Genomic DNA, 20,957 nt, shown 5'->3' with positions numbered 1-20,957 from the left:
GAAAACACACATCAACACATTACTAAAATTAAGGTTACAACTGTTCCATCAGAGACTTGTTTCTAAAAGTCACTCCAAATGCAATTTCATAATAAATTGGCCAGGTAAGGTCACCCACATAACACAAACTAATAAAAAAAGTCAGGAAACAGATGAAGAAAAACAAATAAAAACCCACAAAAAACTTGTGAATTCCCCCTCTTTACGGTTAAATCTGTCAGACTGGTGAAGAAAAACTGTCAATTCTGGACTCAGTTTTTTTAAATACGATTGTCAGAGAGAAACGAAAACACAGCAAAATAAACTATACAAAGGCAAAGTAGAATAACAAAAAATATTTTACTAAAACATAAGATTTACAGGAGATTTTTCCAGACAAGCCATACAAAATGGTCACAAGCTTTTTCTTGGAGGGATTTTTCTACACTTGACAGCAGAATCACTAAAGTATTAGTGAAGATGATAGATGTTTAATGTTCCCGTTTTTTGTTCAAACAATGAAGCTTGTCCATCTACAGCGTCTAAGTTAGACTGGGCTAGAGGGTATACTCTAAAATATAACTGGTTAGCTGCTTTTACCAATGCAATTAGCATCACCATAAAAAGGGAGGAGGAGCCCACAAAATTAAAACAAAAAGCCCCGCAGCTAACCCTGCCTACCTTCATTCACAGTGCTTATACTTAAACCATGACGGGAAAAATGATTAAAAGCAGAGATGTGCTGCTGCTTTCAAACAATTTCACAACAATCCAGATGATACTTCTAGCCTCTGCTCATGCGGTACAATAGTGAATTAGGACAAGACACAGATTTGCTAATGTGCATTTAATCACCAAAGGACTGAAGATGTCTGGGCTTTTATTCTGTAATGTTTCTAAGACTGTGTCCATTAAATGCAAACAAAAAAAGGAAGAGGTCTTGGCAGAACAGGAGAAGTGATGCACACTTGATGTTCAAAGCGCATTTAAATATTATTCATGGCATATAGCCTAGTCCATGCTCTGGCTGTAAAGAGAAAGAAACACATTTAAGAAAAGATGCAGTTTTCAGGCTTGATTAAAGTAATTTTAAATTCATATTCTTAAAGATCTCCTTGATACCACTGCTGAAAGCACACAAAATGTATCAGTTCTCAGATTTTTAAGTGCCATTTTGAATTCCAGCAGCTGTCAACTTTTATATATTATCGAAGTAGTCTGACAGTAGTAGATTCAAAAGTGAAGAGGCATAACATAGCAACTCATCCATTCCACTACAGCCTGCAACAGATGCAATATCAGAGATGTACTTTCCAGAACCTGTTAATCCATTCCTTAAGCTGTAGAGGACAAGCAGTAGAATGCTCCTTCATTTTACCAGAACTCCAAATTAGACAGACTAGCAAATTAGGACCATCAAAATTCAAGGCTAAACAGATCAAGAGAGCGTCTTCTTCTATCAAGCCTCGCAGACTTAAAAATAGACCACTGCAGGCACATTCAGGGCACCTGGACTATGACTGTATGCAGTAATTTTTTCTTTCTTCAAGTTGCAGACATAAAACTAGAGGTCAGGCTTTACATACCCCAGGCAGTGAGTAGTAAGCCATTCCTAAAACTAGGGGGGGGGAAAAAAAAAAGTTAGAAGATACATCACCTGTTTCTATGGCTTGGGCTTCATTGGTCTTCCATTGCTCAGCTACATCATTTGCTAGTGGATCATCTGGATTGGGAGCACTTAACAAAGCCTGGATTGATAGCAGAACTGTACGAATCTGCAAAGCTGGGGACCATTTATCTGAAGAAACATTTACAGCACTATGAAACATCATATTCACCACAGTCTACAGAAATAGCAAGTTTTTCCAGATTAAAGAAGAAGCAAGATATTCTTTAAACACAAGAAAACTCTTTTTAGGGTCAACTTACAAACATCTGTATTTAATATGATAAGAAGAAAGAAAACATAGTCCCACTTACCTTTCAAAATATCTAAACATATTCTTCCCAGCTTGTCTACATTAGGATGGTAAATTTTGGTCATGAAACGTACTTTAGGAGCTGCCATTGGATATTCTTCTGGAAGGAATAGTTCAAGTTTAAATGTCCCACCCTCAAAGGGGGAATCCTGTGGACCTGCGATGACCACATGAAAATAGCGTGCGTTGCTTTCATCTGGCTCTGCTTTTATCCCAGGGACTGGCTCTGCCAGCAAGCGCTGGGTTTCCTAGAAGAAAAGGAGGCAATGAAACAAATAAAACCCATTTAAAATAAACATGACTTGTACCAACCATTTCAAAAGCAACAAGCATTCATTTAGCCTATATTCACAGACACTGTGTTAAATTCCTTAAAGTCAAAGAACATCATGTGCAGAAAGGAGATGAGGCTGTAGGAACTGGTACCCATCTCCTCTTAGATCCTCATCAGCAGTGTGTTTCTGTAACACACAGTAATAGATAACTCAGCTGCCTCAATTTTCTTAATTTTTGATTGAACTATTGCCAAGCTGCTGTGTTTTTCTCAATATACTTAAAAGCACTTTAAAGAATACCACAATTAAAACACCAAATGTATTTCCCATTCTATCTTAAATAAAAACTCCCATAAGTGAAAAGCCAACGGGATTAATCACCCACAGAAGGTGTTCAAGGTTTACTCTTAACAAGAGTGGACTGGTTTATTAAGCTGAACATTTGCACTGGAATCAGATCCAGCTTCTGCAACACTAAAGGTGTATTTAAGGATGTTTTATATATTTAGACATACAGACGCATAAATAGCTTTGGTGTGAGCAATTTCAGCCATGTTCAAAGTCACCCTAACAGACAGTAGAAGGCAGTCAAGATGTTCAGCAAACAGTAGAATTAGGGAAGGCCAGTCTTCTACATTGACCTTTGTTGCTCAATTCTTCTGCCAATCCTACTTCAGGCACCAAGCTGTGACCATAGCTAAGAGCTGCCCATCCTGCTAATGCACTGAGCAGACAGACCAAGTCAGGTACATCTTCCCTTGCTCTGCTGCCTGTCTTCACAAGTCCTATGTGCACCATTCTGGTTTTCATAAAAAAGATCCCAAGGCTAAAATGGGCAAAAGGACACTAGGCAGGGACAAAAATCTCCTGCTAAAGCCTCAGTTCCTCATGCAATTTTAGTCCCATTTCCTCTTTCCTTCTAAGAGTGAGTGCTTTTACTGTGTACACTTCATTTTTTCACCACCCTTCTGTGTTGGCTTTCACAAAGAAAAATTATCCTGTTTCTACTGATAGAAGATGTCAACTTGTAGGTATATCATTATTTTATTATTTCAGTTTTATAGCATATTTATTCCACATGTCTACAACAGCACTTCCAAGGATGGGGCATCCACAATTTCTCTGCACAACCTGTTCCACTACCTCACCACCCTCACAGTAAAGAATTTCTTCTTAACATCATATCGAAACCCACTCTCAGTTTGGAGCCATTTCTCTTGTGCTGTCAGTATGCACACCCTTATGGCCAGCCTCTCTCCAGTACAGTAAGTCTCTATACAAGCACAAAGCACACAGATTACCTCCACTTAGCTAAATAAATTCTTCAAACCTAGCAGCATTACTCTTGCAGAATAAGTGTACACAGCATTTAAGTGATATGGCTGTCTTGATGCAGTTAAATAACACCTCATTTTACAAAAACTGATCAATACATAAAGAAGTAAAGTCATGGTAATTAATTCCAAAATCCAATTACTCATCTCTGAATTGTCAAGGTCTAACAAATTATATTATAGAATTTATTACTATGTATATTTGCAAACCTAAAACTAAATATATCTGATGTGCTTTCTTGTTGCAACTACATATTGTCTACTTATCTGCATAGACATTAGATGCCACTTACACCCCTCACTGGAAGGTCTCCCAAGCTTCTTAGAGCTGTCTGCATTTACTTCTGTGAGTATATTTATATTATACACACAATTTTATAACTTACTCATTTGTGTTCTGCTGGCTATTTACTTGTACTGTATGTGTAGAAAAGCAGTTATAAATTCTGATAGTTTACATTCAGTGGTATGAAAAGTCAGTAAGAAACTACAGACTATCCCTGTAATTACATAAACCATTCTCAGTTTTTTTCAGCAGGCTGTCAGTATGAGTGCTGCCCCAGATAAATGAGACAATTTGGGTTCCTGCCTGTTGAAAGACCATACACTGTTTGACAGCTCTGGCAGAGGAAGTGTCTTATGCTAAATATAAACTAATGTGAGCCAACTGAAAACTTAAAAATAAGGAACTTATGGATAAGACCAATTTTTAAGCTTTTTCACAGCTGGACTTTGCCAGAGATGTGCTTGTAAGGAAACCGTGGCTTTGGTTCTGATGGGCACACTCAAAGACTATTTTTTAATATTAAGGATGACACATTTTAATAGCTGGGCTGATCTCAGCAGTCCCCAGCTCCCCCTCAGTCACCCCAGTCCTCAGACTGCATCCCTAGTTATGCCAGGATGCTGACTGTAACCACACTGGGGAGCCAATCCTGGCTTAAAATAACCCAGAATCAGCAGCTCTCTGGCAGCAGCATCAGCACTTCTACCTGCCAGCAGATCTGAGGGAGCAGTGCCTGGCTGTAAGCTACACATTCTGCCACTAAAAACCACTTGTCAGTAAACAACAGGAGAGCCCATATATGAGAAAAACAATTCTTTCCGTGCAGGCACCCCATAATACCTAGGGGGCTGTACCACTGCGAGCATGTCACCCTGCTCAGAAAGCCCTTCATACCTCCACATTCTGTGACTGTGGTGACCTTGCTATAAAACACCCTAGAAAAAGGGGGGGCCAAGAAGAGCGTTTGTGCTGCACACAACCACTCGAGTACTGTGTCTGCTCTGAGCCCACAGGGGCCCCTTGGGGAACATTAATATTAGATGAAAATTCCGAAGAGGCACACCTTGCTTCCTGCACTGTGCACAGAGCTCCACCACTATCGGTGTCACTGAAGCCGTTTTCAAACAGAAATGAGGATGAACACCTGTGAGGGAACTGGTTGAAACTCATCTTTCACACATGCCAGGCTCTGCTGCAGCAGAGAGCAAGCACCAGGCTAAACTTCTCCAAAACACTCGAAACAAAAGGCCGTGATCCCATGAACACACATGGCTGCCTTTGTGCAAAAGCTTCAGAAAAGACAACTTTTTAGAACTGTAAAACACAGACGAGCTTGTTAGGCTGCGGGGAACACAGATGACGTTTATTGAGCAAATGTGCAACGCTTGTACTTGAATATATCAACACCTCCTAAATTCTGACAGTGAGTAAGGGTATTGTCCTGCAATTATGAAGACTTTAACAATAGTATCTTTAATATATTTGGGGGGACACCATGGAAAAGGAACAGAAAGGGAGAAATTAATCAAAAAGTTACAATGTAAGGTCTAAGCATATAAAATGCTTCAACATACAACTAGGCCCTATTCTAAAGTGATTATAGGGACTTGATTTCCACATTTTAGGGTAGGATGGACAGCTGCAGACATGCTAATACTAAAATAAATTTGATTTGCCATAAAATTTGCAAAACTAAGTGATATTTGAGAGAAAAAATTGTGAGTATACAAGCAATGCTATGCAGCTGGTCAGGAAGCTTAGCTGTTGATAGATTTCAATTCTTTTAAGTGTACATTACCAATTAAAAAAACAAAACAAACAAACAAAACCAAACCAAAAAACAAACAGAAAAAAATACTGCAAAAAATAACTACCTGCACCCAGTACATCACACTCAAGGGAATGATGAGATATGGACAAAATAAGGAAATGTTGAACTACACATTGATCTTATTCTCTAATTCCCAGAGGATGGCTACCCAATGAAAATAAGTCTCCCCAACACATTTAAATAAATAAATGAATGTTTAATTTCTTTTAATTAAACTTTTAACTTACCACCTTTATTAACTCATCAGGACAATTGAACACACGCAATACTTGATTTCCTATGGTTTTTTTAGGCAGACTTTCTTACACTTTTTTAACTAAGGAAGTGAGTTTTATGCACTCTGTTACTTCCCCCTTTTTCCCCAAAACTGCCTTTAAACCCTTTGTCCAATTTCAACTGTTCTGTACCTTTTGTAAGCTGTCAGTAGTTAAGGATAACCAAGCTCAGTGCTACTGGAGAGGAAGACATGAACAGCTCCAACACTACTACTGCTGTTTGGCCAGTTTATTCCAACCAAGCATATAACACCCTTGCCCAGCAAAAAACTCTGACAATAAGGATAAAAAGAGCTGAAACACACAAATAAGATATGCTAAAAAAGACAAATAATTCAGAGTTAACTGGGCTTTGCAGTTCTGCTGCTCACAATAAATGTTTTTACAATAGAACAGTTAATTTTGTCTCCAACAAGAAGACAGACTCCCATCAAGTTCCAGAACTGTATTATGTAGTGGTTTTTATTAGCTCTCCTCTAGCATAGTTTCACAGAAGATATTCCAGCACATATTTTGAAAGCTCTAGAGCTTTCAGTGAAGTTTCCCATGCTGCCATAGGCAATTATGTGTCATACTCTGCAATGTTTTTAGATTGAGATTTCTTCTCACTCTTGTATTTACTCCACTTTTTCCAAGTTATGTAACTATTTCCATTGACTAAAATAAATTAACAAACCCAAAAAGATACATGCCAGCCCATACTTGAAAAAAAACCACATCTGACAATCACAACTGGTTATGCCTCCCCCCTTTTTATGTCTTCCCTCTTTTATTTTTAATTAAGTGGTTAGAAAACACAGAAGTGTTGAAGGTGTTTTGACAAGCCAAAGCAAAGCTTTCCTTATTAACACAGGTGGCCTGAAGCAGAGTGACAGATGATACTGATGGGACAGATGGTGTAGCTGACATTCTGCACAGCTATTCTTCTATGAAGACATTACATTGCAAACTAATTATACCTGAGGGGGAAGAAACCCTCAACCTGTTTTTACAGTAACATGTGAGGATAGGAAGCCTCAGGAGGAGAGAGCATCGTGATCTTTAGAAGAGACCAGCTGAGCAGGAGGCAGGGGTGAGAGCTTTGAAGGTTGCCAAGACTAGGAGAAGCCACACAATGAGGAGAGATGGATCTGCAGGAGAGTAGGTTTCATTCATTCTTTGAGCTATTGCTTGGTTATTCTGCTTTCAATCAAAGGGGGAAAAATGTTACTGAAAAGCTGATATAACCACCAGGATTCTCCTTGTTCATACACACAGAGTAAGACAGAGCACTTCTTTATGGAAGTAAACTGAACAGCCCAGAAGATGCTTCCATACAGACATACAGGAAAATCAACTGCTAACGAACATGGAGGTATGAGCAAGCATACAAAGGAGGAATCCATTAGAAATAAACTATTTAAATTACTTTCAGTCTTACAGAAGTGTTTACAAAAACCTCAAGCTGTCAAGGCCTTAGTCTAAACAGTAAAAAGATTTCTGTGTGCTACCCTTTTGAAAAACAAAAAGTTACTTCAGAATCTTGCTTGCTATCAACAGACTAAGGCAGGACCAAATAACTACAAATAGATACTGCCAAAATACAAAAGCAGCAAATACCAGAATCAGAAGACTCACCTATGCAAGTACTTGCAAAAAAACCCCAAAGGTCATCTCCTACCTAGCAGAGCCACTGCAGCTGAACTGTAGAGCTTCTCTGTCTGACAGAGACCACTACAGTACTGAAGGAAGAAATTCTGGCATGAAATTAGACAATTTTAAAAGCTTCTTCATTGCTTTTTAGAAAGGAGAACTATTTTTCGCTTGAAAAAACAGTGCAATTCTGTTCCCTGTGCTATGGCAATAGTTAACCACCACAAATTTTATACTGCCTGCCAAACAACGTGGCTAAAACAGTTAGGAACAAATCAATATTGAGCACCCATAAAATATGTGACCTTTAAAGCTACTGTGTGAATGCCACTAGAATTTAAGAGAAGCTTGCCTGTGAAGTCAGCACAAACTGGCTCAGAGAAGAAATCCAAGCTCCATATCTCTCGACAAATGTGCTTCGCTTAGTAATTCAGCTACCTGCATCTCATTTTCCTGATACTCCAGTTTTCTTATTTCACAATCAGTATTACTGCTATGCAGATTACTTCAATAAATAAAACATGCTGCTTATTAGTCCACTAACACTGTGGTCTCAGCGAGTGTTACAATTGAAGGAACACACTATTTTACAGAATGGTCTTCTGGTCCACATTATCCTTTAATACCAGCTATGAAATCACCTAGTGAGCTTTGTAAAATCCATTAGAACAAAGGCAGTTTAGAGAAATCACACCACCTTACAGGGTCTGAATATTGTAAGGTGATAAATGATCAGCCACTGCAGAAAGGAAAGAAAAAACCAAATTTGTGGGGCCTTTGCAGGTCAGCCCATTATGCACTTTCACTTTTGCCTGTTCAGCTGTCTCTTGACCTCATGGTCTAACACAGCAAGTGCCCAATCTGGAAGAAAAGAAAGGGAAAAAGTCATTCAGGAGAGAAGAGTCCCTGATACAGTGCACCAGATGTTCCATGCAAACAGTTGTGCCAATAAAACAGGGGGCAAACACATGCTCTCAGAAGGATGGGAGAAGATTCCTTTTGCTGAAAGGGCTGGTTCAAAGAGCTGGGATTGCAGTGTTAACCACAGCGGGATACCAGCGTAACAGATTACTGTTCTGTAACTAACCTAAAAAGGAAATGCAGAGCCTTCCTCCTCATTCCAAAGGAAGAAGCTTAACTACCAACTAGGCTAATATCAGTAACAGATGGCAAACTACTAAATTAAAAGTCTTCACCCATCTATAAAAGTCTTATACACCAAAGACTCCACATATCCATAACAGTTATCTAAGCACCTTTAATAGCACTAAGACTACAGAAAAGCATCCTTATGACTAGCAACTTTATGCTAGTACCTTAAAAAGAGAGATAATAGCATTCAGAGGCTGACATATCTGTGATAAAATTATTCTGAAACTTCAAAACACAAAACATTAATAATGGCCTCTTACATAAAGAGAAAACACTGCAGGTCTTAAAGCTATTAAGTATCTGAAATGGCACAATACCACACCATTATACAAAGTCTCAGGGGAATGATTCTTTCCTCATATTTTCAGTAGCACATTTACCAGTTCAATTCTCTAAGCAGTAGTCAAGCAATTTTCCTTTCACATCACCTACTATGACAGACATTACACTACTACAACTTTGTCAGGCCAAGACAAGGTACAAGTTCTCTCTAATCTATGTCAGACAGTGAGAAAGTGTAGGCAGTGTCTATCCTTACCTGTAGGTTCAACTAACCCTACCTTTATTCTGAACAGATCAGGGAATGCAGATGATGGATGTGGACTTAATCTGCAACAGGAATTACAGCTCAAGTATGAGTGTTTATTGCTGCCACCTTGCCAGAAATTACCATTCTGCAAATCTACAGAGAAAGCACAGCCTGACAGCATTCTCAATGCAACTTCGGAAAAGTGAACTAGGTCTTTTTAACCAGGTCTTTAATCTGAAAAATGCTGATTGACAATATAAAAACTCTGCTGCCATCCAGCAGAGGACAGGAACTTCCAATAGAAACCATGAAACAGCTGGCACTGGCTGTGGATAAAAGCATCTTCCACCAGTACAAATGAAAAAAATCTGCACATCCCTTGACAAGTTTCTTCCACAGGTGCTACAGGAGAAGGTCTCCAAACAGCCAGTTCCCAAACTTTTTGGTAACCCTGGCCATTTACAAAAGGAACAATAGGATGCAATGCAACACTACAGGAATAGTCCCAAAATGGCCAAAAAGAAGTATTACTTGTAAAATTAAAAAGGCACCCCAATTGAAAGAAATCCACAACAGCTTGCCCTTTTTTTTGTTTGTTTTTTGGGGTTTTTTTTTGTATTTGGTATGATCTAATTCAACTGCATTACCAACTGAGCACATGTACAGGGTGTATGTGTCAGGTTGCTGGCAGCAGAGGGGCTCCAGAGGTGACCTCTGTGAGGAGAGGCCAGGAGCTGTACCTCACCAGACACAGCCAGCTCCAAAAACATGCCACAGGACATGGGTGAACCCATCAGCCAAGCTGGTGGCACACCTGGGAAAAGTATTTAAGAAATACAGAAAACAGTACCACACAGAGAGAACAGCAAGGGGTTAAAAAAAAAATTGTGTGCAAAACTAATGTGAACAGCAAGGTCAGAGAAGGACAGTAAGGACAAGCTCCAGGCACTGTGCAAAGATTCCCTGTAGCCCATGAAGGATCACAGTGGAGCACACATACCCACACTGTAGCCCATAGAGTGGACCACTCTGGAGCACAGGAAAAGTGTGAGGAGGAAGGAACAGCAGAGAGGAGCTGTTGTGGACTAATCACAAATCCCCATTCTCCACCCCCTTGCATCCATCAGGGACAGGCAAGTTGGGGAGCAAGGAGTGAAGGACTGAAATGCAGTACTGGAAAAGGGTTGCAGCAAAGGTGCTGTTTTAATTTTGTCTTTGTTTCTCACCATCTAAATCTATCTTACCTGGAAGCAAATTAACTAATTAATGTGCCCCAAGTGGAGCCTGTTTTGCCATGATGATTATCAGTAAATGAACTCTGTCTTTGTCTTGACCCATGAGTTTTTCCTTCTTATTTTTTCCCCTCTGCCTGGTGTAGGTGGGGAGAGAGAGTGGCTGGGTGAGCACCTGGCCAAGGTCAGCCAACCTCGTCATAAACCACATGGTACTTTTTAATCTGTGGTTGAGATGTTGTATCCAGGACCACTTTTAGAAAGAATGCAGCAGACAGTTTCAGACTCCACAGATGACACTGAAAACTAAGAATTTTTGAGAAAGAGATGACAGACTTAAAATTAAAACCACTAGCTCCATTTCCTGCTACAGTTGAAATAATAACACTTATCACTTGCAGGGTATCACACATAACAATTTATGTAGGAGAAAATGTGATGAGGAAAAAGATCTTTCAGTTTAACTGATTGCTCATCAGTTACTTCAGTATTTGCTTCCTAAGGGAGATCAGACATTTGCTGCCAAATCCCCCAGGAAGATTTCTAAAACAGATGAAAAGACACTACCAATAGCAAAAATCAAAGGTTTTTTTTTTTTTTTTTAATTACACCTACGTTCCACTAATTTTTAGTCGTTGAGAACAGAAGTCCTTTGTTTCATTCTTCATTGGCTGTTGAGTTTACAATTAAGTCAAATTGCTTTTCTACCCACCATTTCAGCATGGTTCTCAGTCCTTCTTGATTAACTTCACTCATGTCTCTAACCACCTCCACCATTTCCTTTCCTCACAAAATGCAAGTTTGCCCAAATGGGAAGCTTTAACTTCTCAGCAGTCATCCTTCCAGGTACTCTCCTCATCAGCCCAAGTGTTTGCAAAGTCAGTAACAGACGAGATCACAGAACTGACTTGGTTTAAGAAATAACCTTTACTGCAGGGTTCTGAGCCAAATCAGTTCCTCAGTCTAACGTCACCTCAGTGGCACAAAAATTTTTGTGCCAGCACAGTCCAAGCTGAATCAGTTCATATAGTAAGGCTGTTCAACCTGAATCAGAATCACAGAACAGCCTGGGTTGCTAAGGACCTTAAAGATCACCTAGTCCAACTCCCTTGTGGGCAAGGTCACTTCCCACTAGGCTGGCTTGCTCAGAGCCCCATCCAACCTGGCCTTAAACACTTCCAGGGATGGGACATCCACAGCTTCACTGACCAACTTGTCCCAGTGCCTCACCACCCTCACAGTAAAGAATTTCTTCCTTACATCTAATCTAAACCTGCCCTCTTCCAGTTTGAATCCACGCCCCTTGTCCTATCCCTATATGCCCTTGTAAAAGTCCTCCAGCTCCTTTGTAGGCCTTCTTTAGGTACTGGGAGGCTGCTACAAGAATGAGCCAGACTGATCACGTCACAAACTTCTGGTTAAGCTAACTTCACTAGGTGGTAACTTCTTCACTTTGTGCAGCTCTCTGCAAAAAATAGAAGTATAATAATCAACTCCAGCATTTCAATTCAGACTACATAGACAATACATTTCTTTCATTCTTTCATTCTGACCACAGGTAACCCTTGCCAGTTACCAGTGTCATTACCTTCCAACTACATCCAATAGTCCAGATTAATTTTGGGTATGAAATAGAAACTTAAGGCTTTAGTTAAAGCACTATATTGGCACAGTGACAAGTTAAAATTACTTGCCAAATGAGAATTCTTTCCTGTTTGACTGCAATAAAGGGAAAGATCACACTGATCTCCTTCACCGAGGAGTGATAAATTGCACACAAGAAAGTAAAAAAGCATGCACAATTTTGCTTTGATTTTTGAGGGGGAGGCAATAAGAAAAAGTGAAAATTATCAGTCAAAACTGTCTTCTACATATATGGGTAAAGCTGCCTCAGAAAACCACAAAGATTTAATTCAAAACTTAGTATTGCATTACATCACATTTTGGCACAAATTCTTCCAGGGTCTATCAATTCATTAGCTACAACTATGTAAAGAACCAGCTGTAACCAGCATTACTGAAAACAAATTGGTTACATAAGCAGATGTCATATTGTCAGAGAGATTTCAGAATGTTTACATTAAAATTATATCACTGTAAAACAACTTCATTGAAGAAAATCTAAAAATAATTACCTTTTAGAACAAAGAAAAAAAGGATTAGCAGCAAAGTCCATTAAAGTGTAAAGCAAGGGTCAAACATCATAAATAGGAGGCTATACTTTGGTTCACAAAACCCAGCTTCCACATGAATTCTCTTCCCTGCCATATAATCCCCAAGAGTCAGCATTCCACATGCCCCCACTTCCTGGACTCATTCTGGCTAGTGTCTCTTATACGTTAATGCTTCTACGACCCTGCAGGTTCCCAGACTCCACCACTAGCCCCAAATGCACCCAACACCACCTCCCAAAAAGAAGGCAAGAAAACATGTTCAAAGTGTCAACATTTCTAAAGCATCAGCTGTAAAAAAAAAAAAAAAAAAAAAAAAAGAATAAAACAGTGGTACAGTAGATTTAGAAAACATTATCTAGTACTCAACATACAGACAGTTGTCCAACAAATTGATACTGCAGCTCTGTTAAGCAAGCACTGTGAATGAACTCTGGATTGCTCACAATCCTCTCACACACTTCTGGCTCTCTAAGTCCCATCTCCACACAATCTTAACCACTGCAAAACCACTTGCAATGAGATGAACACAAATGTATTCCAAGTAACAGTGCCTTCCCAGTAGAAAAAAAAAAAAAAAAAAAACAAAAAACAACCAGAATCTACCCACTCTTGGAAGAAGACATTGTAACCAAGCAGTAACATGAAGAGGGGCATTTTAAGGTCAGCAGCACCTCCCCCGAGAATGACCTCATTCTCAACTTTTCCACAGCAGATTACAGGATTTTGGAACTGTGAATCTGAGATCCTATGCAAATTCCTAAAGGATTATCTATGTGATAGCACAGATAGAGCTTATCACGGTGCATCTCCAGCTATTGTAAAGTAAGGCATAACTGAATTCGCTAAGCTAAGAGTGCAAACCACTCCTGCAGTTATACTGATGGAGCACATTTGCACTGGAGGCCTGCATTCACATATGGTGCAGAGTCAACAATCAAAGTGTGGTTAATGCAAACAGTAATTCATACTGAGCTTCTGTCCAAATGCTATCTATACTGGGTTTGCATGGCAAGGGTCTGGTAGTGGGGCAGGCCCATTGAGCTGCTTCTGTGAGAAGCTGCCAGAAGCTTCCCAATGTCCACCTGAGCCAGTGGCAGCCAGCTCCAAGACAGATCTGCCTCTGGCCAAGGCTGAGCCCATCAGCAATGGTGGTAGCACCTCTGAAGTAATATATTTAAGAAAGGGAAAAAAAAACACAGTCTGGGGAGCAGCAGTCAAAGAAAAGAGATTATGTGAGAACAGCAACTCTGCAGACCCCAAGGTCAGTGCAGAAGTAGAGGGAGGAGGTGCTCCAGGTGTGGGGGCAGAGATTCCCCCGCAGCCCACAGTGACACAGACTGTCCCCCTGCAGCCCATGGATGACCCCATGCTGGAGCACGAGGATGCACCCATAGGAGACTGTGACCCCACGGGAAGCCTACAGTGGAGCAAGCTCCTGGCAGGACCTGGTGAGAGAGAAGCCCATGCTGGAGCAGGTTTGCTGGCATGTGTGACCCATGTGGTGTGGACTTGTGATCCACACTGAAGCAGTCTGTTCCTGAAGGACTGCACCCTGTGGAAAGGACCCACGGTGGAGGAATTAATGAAGACTGTAGCCTGTGGGAAGGATTCATGTTGGAGAAGTTCTTGGAGAGACCCCATGCTGGAGCAGGCAAAGAGTATAGAGTTCTGCCCCTAAGGAGGGCAGAGCAACGGTGAAAGCGTGTGATGCACTGAACAAAACCCCCACTTCCCATTCTCCTGCACTGCTGAGGGGTAGGGATGAAAATCAGGAATGAAGCTGAGCCCAGGAAGAAGGGTGAGGTGAGGGGGAAGGTGTTTCAGGTTTCATTTCTCATTAACCTACTAGGATTTGATAAGTAATAAATGACAGTAATTTCCCCAAGTCAAGTCTGTTCTGCTCATAACTTCAAGGGGCAAGTGATCCCTCCCTGTGATTCTCTTGACCCAAGAACCTTTGGTTGTACTTTCTCTCCCCTGCTCAGATGAGGGGAGGGATAGAGCAGTGTCCAGCCAGGGTCAATCCCCCACACCATCTATGGCAAAACTTGCAATTTGCTTCTCACTATTAATCCAGCAGACTCAAGTAACTTAAAAAATGTGATTTTGCTTTTTGATGACAAAAATGTATTTTGATGATACTCTGAAAGCCATCTAAACATAACAGACATATACAGTATAAAACAACTGCATGCAAAGCAATAAAAATCCATTGGTTTACTGTAGATTTGTGTCTCAAAGTTGCTCAAATATTATACAAGATGGTCAAAACAGGATTATTGCCTCTGTCTGGGTTATTTGCTGGATTTTTCCTCAGTTTTTATTCTACAGTGTCTACTGAAAGCTTCTTTAAGGAAAAGGTTGTGAAAAGTTACCAGTGTCCTCTGAAAGATCTGTTATTAAGACTCCACATTTTCTTCCTAGAACTTAACCTGACTAGACCTAACTGGAAGGTTTTCTAATCCTCTGGGCCTGAGCCTTCTTCTCAGCTTGTCTCCCCTACGAGCACAAAGCATCTGTTCTGGCAAGCTTCAGGCTCCCAGTACCTGCCTGTACGTTCCTCCCACTATCCCAGCCAGCCCCGACCATATCGGTCACCTGGCAAGAAGGCTCAGTGAGGGTTGCAAAACAGCACATGTTCTGCACCTGGGTGGGAAGGGGGAGACAGGAGCAGGATTTTAAGAGTACAAAAACACCTCTGAAAATTCCCAAAATTTTCACCCTTCTATCAAATTTTAAGTTATCCACAAGATTCAAATGGCATACAAGATGCAAAGAGAAATTACAACCTCTGATAAATGTCGAGGTACAGCATTCTTCAGAAGCAATGTTTTCTGTGCCTAACCACAATCCAAAGAAATACAAAACACCAAAAAAGGTATTAGGTTTACCTCGAGTCTTTGTTATTTAATTTTTTTTTATTTGGGAAATAAAAAAGCAGTCAGACATGTCACAGAAATCAAAAAGCAGCAGTGACTTAAATTTTCATGTGGAGACAAAAGTCCATGCCTCAAAAATCCAAAGCTTTCAAGAAAAAGTAAGAAACTTCAAGTTGGCTGCCAGTAACACCTTTAAAGAACTTCTAGAAAGTTCCAGTTGCAGACTAAATGCCTGATTTATATTAGAAAAAAACCCTCAAATATATAAGGCTGATTATACTGACCTCTACTATAGAATGCTCGAAGTGCCTAGCATCACACACACCAAGAGAACCTCCATAAAACCTCCCAGAAATTTTACATTTTGAAGCAGCATTTTGTAGCTAGCAATCCAACCATTCTAAGAGTTTCAAAAAGTACAGGAAGCAGGAGTTCACTGCAGATAATGGAAATAGCTTCTCACAGTAAATAGCAAGGAATGCGCATCTCAGACAACACCATAGTATTGTGCAGGGGAGGGAGTCAAAGCCTCTGTAATTTAACACTGATAAATTCATTAGAAAAAAAAATCTGAAGTAGCCTCAGCTACTTCTTCATGATAGGAGCAGCTGCAGTGATTGTAACAGAAGCGCTAATAACAACTGGCTACAGTCAACTTAGAGACCTGTGCATCAAATCATGAATTATGAGATCACTGCAGCAATGAAAACAGCAGGGAAAAAAGCACTTTAAAAGATGATATGGGGCAATATTATCCATTCCATTCACATACTCTGCACTTGACACAGCAATGAGGTGGATTGAATGTCAGCCAAGAAAAAAATTCAGATGCAATTCAATTCCTTACTCGACTGGAGGTACGTGACTTTGCAACATGGGAAAGAATCAATGTAATAAGTGCTTGAAAGTAAAAGTCACTGGGCTTATTTATTGTCTGTTGCAAAGGCTCCCCTTTTAATACTGGAAATAGTCACTTTTTGGAAAGAAGTTTACAGCATAAAAAACACACATCTGTGTAAATGTGCCAATTACACACTTTAATTTTATCTTACATTAATAGGTTTTTTTTGTCAAGATGATTCTCATAGGACCTCTGGTGTTGAACTACTGAAGAAAACAAAAATACCTTTCCTCTATTCACAAGACACAAGGTTTTCCAATTCTGATTACATCTTAAAAGATTCAAAACTTCATCAATGTCTTCTACTCACCATTTGTAATGTGCTAACAGTCATAATTCTAAAGCAAGTCATCTTTTGAACTTACAGACCATTTCCACACACACTTTATTAAAGTCAGTTTCCAAGTAATCTGAGGACAGCAAACTGGGAATAATCTTGTATCTTCTTCAACAACTGCTTTACAAAACCCATACTGTCACCTTTTCATCGAATTTGAAGAAAGTATTGGGGACAAACAGAGCTCTTGCCACTGCAAGGAAAGCTCCTGCTCTCCTCCTGGGCTGGATGACAGCCTGCGCATAGCAAAGACGCAGGCTGAGGAGCACAGGGCTGCAAGTCAACCTCAGAGCCCGGCCATCTGCCAGCAGTCGCTCAAGACAGGGAATGCCAACTGCATTTGGAGCGGCCAGCCAGGCTCAGGACTTCATTACAGTTCAAATACACTCTCCTAGCCCCAAGGAGCCATCGACGGTCTCTCCTGGATGACAACACAAAGGGTGCATGTGGCAAAAAAGGAGAAGGTCTTTTCCTAAACGTAACCTACGACATTTCTTTATCATGAGATTTATTACTGTGCATAGCATGAAGATTTAATTTTCTTTACTGAAGTTATTTTACTGTTACTCAGCTCTTTCCTATCTCTCACTTCCATTTCTTTTCCTGATCTTTCAAATTTTCACTAGCAACTGAGTCCACTCCTTCCCCTCCCTCTAAGGCATCCAGAATAAGAAATTTAACACTAAAGTCAAAATTGGCATGACAATTCTCACTCAAGACTCCTGAAGACTTAAGCAGGTATATTTCTGGGACTGCACCTCTGCAGCTGTGGTATTTCAAGATATGACTTTGCACATTTTTGAGGCTGTAGTAACTAATTGGACTCAAGTCCTAGATCATAGGCACATATGGCAACCTAAGGCACACACAGCACAGGAGCTGAAGAGCTGATCATCTAACACAAGCAAGCCAAGATTTAATAACTCCAGGCTGGCTGCAGACAACTTCCAATGCACACATGGAAATATGCAAGCCACCATATGTCTAAGGGGGATCCTTCATAGAAAATCTGGAGTTTCTAGGACTCTCTTTAGCCCTCCACCTTTCTTCTCGAGGAGGAAAAGAAACAGTCCCACATCACCACACATCTTTGAAGTGAGTTGTATGAATTTTGCCAGTGTTTTTTTTCTAGAAAAGCAGGAAGGAAACAAAAGCACCAAGAACAAAACTTATGCACCAGCATAAGTGGGTGCACTTCTCTGCTGTAGTCTGTGGATGTGTCAAGAGCATTGAAAATTTAACGCAGACACCAGCCTCATGACTGAGCTCTTACTGCAAGTCTGTGATAAATACCAGTTCCACTGTGTTATGAATCACTGCTCCCTATCACACCTGAAATACATTCAGATTAGCATGCTGTGCATTCAGGAAGCTGGCTAGGCATCAAAATATGTAAGATTGGTCTTCTTTATCTTTACTACTTGCAATTCTGAGCACAAATCATAGTTTAGTTCTGTTTTACAGAAGATAAATGCTACTTCTCCTTTATTTTACCTCATCATCTCTATCACCTACTTGATAACTTGACCTCTTAAACAAAATAACTGTATTTTTTTTTATCCACTATTTAACACTTTCTAAATTCATTTATTTACAATGGTTCAAACCGAGAGAGCTTCACAGTGTTAAAAACTAAAATCCATTCGCTGTAACAAGGCATGAGGATGCTGTCATTTCCTGTGAGGGCTAACGAACCTTACTGGAATCACTTAATTACTTTTTTGTAAAGAGAATGACCACCCATTCGAGGGCTTCAATTCACACCATTACAAATTGAGTAGGGGACAGCAGCGCAGCAGGAGCAACCACGTGAGCTACAGGACCGAGCTACGTTTTGATAGCTTGCAAGACAGCTACCTGTATCTCCAGTGACTCCAAATTACTTATGTCTTAAGCTGGAACTGAATTCGGAGGATCTGCTTAAAGTACCCCAAAGTTAAGAGCCCTTGCAAAGCGGGGCAAATCAAAGTCGAAACACGATAGCGAACGGCCACCACGATACGTTAATAGGATAAGGGCCGACAGCTCCGAGCAGGCGTGGCAGTAACCAGGCTGTCCCAGCGTGTAGCACCGGTGCCAGTGTCCCTGAAGCCCAGGCTTACTGCTGTGCCTTGGCCCTCACCGCGCAGTAGAAAGCCGAGCACGGCGCCACCGCCGCCCTCCCCCGGCCCAAGCACGCCGAGAGCTGCGCCGGGAAGCCGGGGCCTGGCGGAAGCCCCCGGTGAGGAGCCGCAGGGCGGGCAGAAGACAGAGGGGGGTGTGCCCAGTGTCTTCGAGCTCCGGACCCCGAAGGGTGCGCGGATACCAGCGCTCGGCAGCGCCGGGGGCCGTGGGGCCCCGCCGCCGCCCGAGCGATCCCCGCAAAGGGCGCGGGCCCGCGCCCGCCGGGAGGGCCCGGCCGCTCCCGCCGCCCGCGCACGCCGACACAGCGGGCGCGGGCCCCCGCGGCGGTGGCGGGAAGCGCCGGGGGCGCGGGCGGACGGTAGCGAGGCGCCCCTCGCCCGGTAGGGGCGGGAGGAGGCCGGGGAGGCGGCCCTGCTCTAGCGCGGCCCTGCTCCCGGGCACCGGAAGCGGCGCCCGGCGCGGCGCAGCGCTACCCTCAGCGCGGGACCCCGGCCCGGCGCGCCCGGCGCTCCCAGGGGGGGCATGGCGGAGCGGCGCGCGGCGGGCAGGGCGCGCGGCCGTACCTTGATGATCCTGCGGGGCAGCCCGGCCATCTTGTCTCGTCGGTGCAGGCTCGGGGCGCGCCTCCGCTCGGGGCGCGCGCACGGCCGGAAAGACCCGCGCCGCGCTTCCTGTGGCGCCGCCCTGCGCGCGTGACGCCGGGAAATGTAGGATAAAGGGATGGGCGTGCGGGGTCAGCGCCGGTACGGGTACAGTGAAGCCTTCGTCTGTGAAACGTCTGCCCGGCCCTGACTGTTAGCTAATGTGAGTGTCACTAAACCTGTCTCAAAGATATCTTAGAACACCAGTACCTAAAAGATAAGGAGCTACTGATAGAGTCTAGCAAAGGGCCACAAAGGTGATGAGGGGTTTGGCATATCTCTCTAAGGAGGAGAGACTGAGGGAGCTGGGCCTGTTTAGTCTAGAGATAAAAATACTGAGAAGGGATCTCATCAGTACATATAAATATTTCAAAGGTGGCTATCAAGAGAATAGTGCCAGATTTTTCAGTGGTGCCCAGTGACAGGACAAAGAGCAATGGCCATAAACTAAAACACAAGTTCCATCTCACACAAGGAAGAACTTCTTGAGGTTGAGGGTGGCAGAGCACTGGAACAGGCTGCCTGGGGAGGTTGTAGAGTCTCCCTCTCAGAGACATTCAAAACCGGCCTGGACATGTTTCTGTGCCACCTGCTCCTGGTGACCCTGTCTTGGCAGGAGTGTTGGAAATAGGATCTTCCAGCCCTAATAATTCTGTAATCTTTGTCTTAATAACACCTGGTTTGTGAACCTCCTTCTTTTTCAGCAGAAAAAGGAGTATTGTAAATGTTGGAGTATAATTACTGCGTGAGCACACTAGGATGTTACTACAGCTGCATAGTAATAGTAACGTCTAAGAATGTGCATCATTATCTATGGGAAATAGAAGCACAGGAAAATGGACTAATTTCCTATAGCTTACTCAGCAGGCCAGCAGCACAGCCAGGAATAGAATCCTATGTACATATCATTCCCTATCAAGTGTTTTCTTCCAGTTTAAAACAGGACATAATTTCTGTGTACTCTGGTAGAAAGTAAAGTTTTCTGGCAATGGCAAATCTAGGAGAAAGACTCCATGACTCCAACACTTATTTAGGTATCAAAGCATCTTCACTGGGCCATACCCTCAAGACAAAAGTAATTGGAAAATGATGTATTTTCTTACAGTGCATGCTGAATTACTTCTCTTTCTTTGTTTCTGCCTTCACCCCTTTTTTTTTGGTTTTCTCTTTTACACTTCTCACAGAATATTGTTCATTAAAGGACTGGCATACATGGAAGAAAACATGGGCCAAAAGTTTCTTGAGAGTCTGTGAGACGCAACAACAGAGTGAGGCACGGTTGGCTCGAGTAAATGCTCATTGGTGTTGAATTCAATGGCCCCTTTCAAGAGTCCTAGACCAGGAACCTTGCTTTAGTCAGAAGCTGCAGCAAGTCAATCTGGCTTACTATGTTGTGA

General features: G+C 41.9%; 1 protein-coding gene across 1 annotated transcript; it reads right to left on the bottom strand.

Annotated features, from left to right (window-relative positions):
• Nucleotides 1-320: 320 nt before the first annotated feature.
• On the bottom strand, nt 321-19,620 carry UBE2N (ubiquitin conjugating enzyme E2 N). Its single transcript, XM_059846801.1, has 4 exons — nt 19,483-19,620; nt 1,960-2,206; nt 1,637-1,777; nt 321-1,006 (listed from the first exon to the last, which is right to left on the bottom strand). Exons 1-4 carry the CDS (start codon nt 19,510-19,512, stop codon nt 966-968), a joined length of 459 nt encoding a protein of 152 aa, XP_059702784.1. The 5' UTR covers nt 19,513-19,620; the 3' UTR covers nt 321-965.
• Nucleotides 19,621-20,957: the final 1,337 nt, after the last annotated feature.

The sequence above is a fragment of the Haemorhous mexicanus genome, chromosome 5, assembly GCF_027477595.1.
Source record: "Haemorhous mexicanus isolate bHaeMex1 chromosome 5, bHaeMex1.pri, whole genome shotgun sequence".
In the NCBI taxonomy this organism is placed as follows: Eukaryota; Metazoa; Chordata; class Aves; order Passeriformes; family Fringillidae; genus Haemorhous; species Haemorhous mexicanus.
This window is presented reverse-complemented; position numbering and strand designations above follow the sequence as displayed.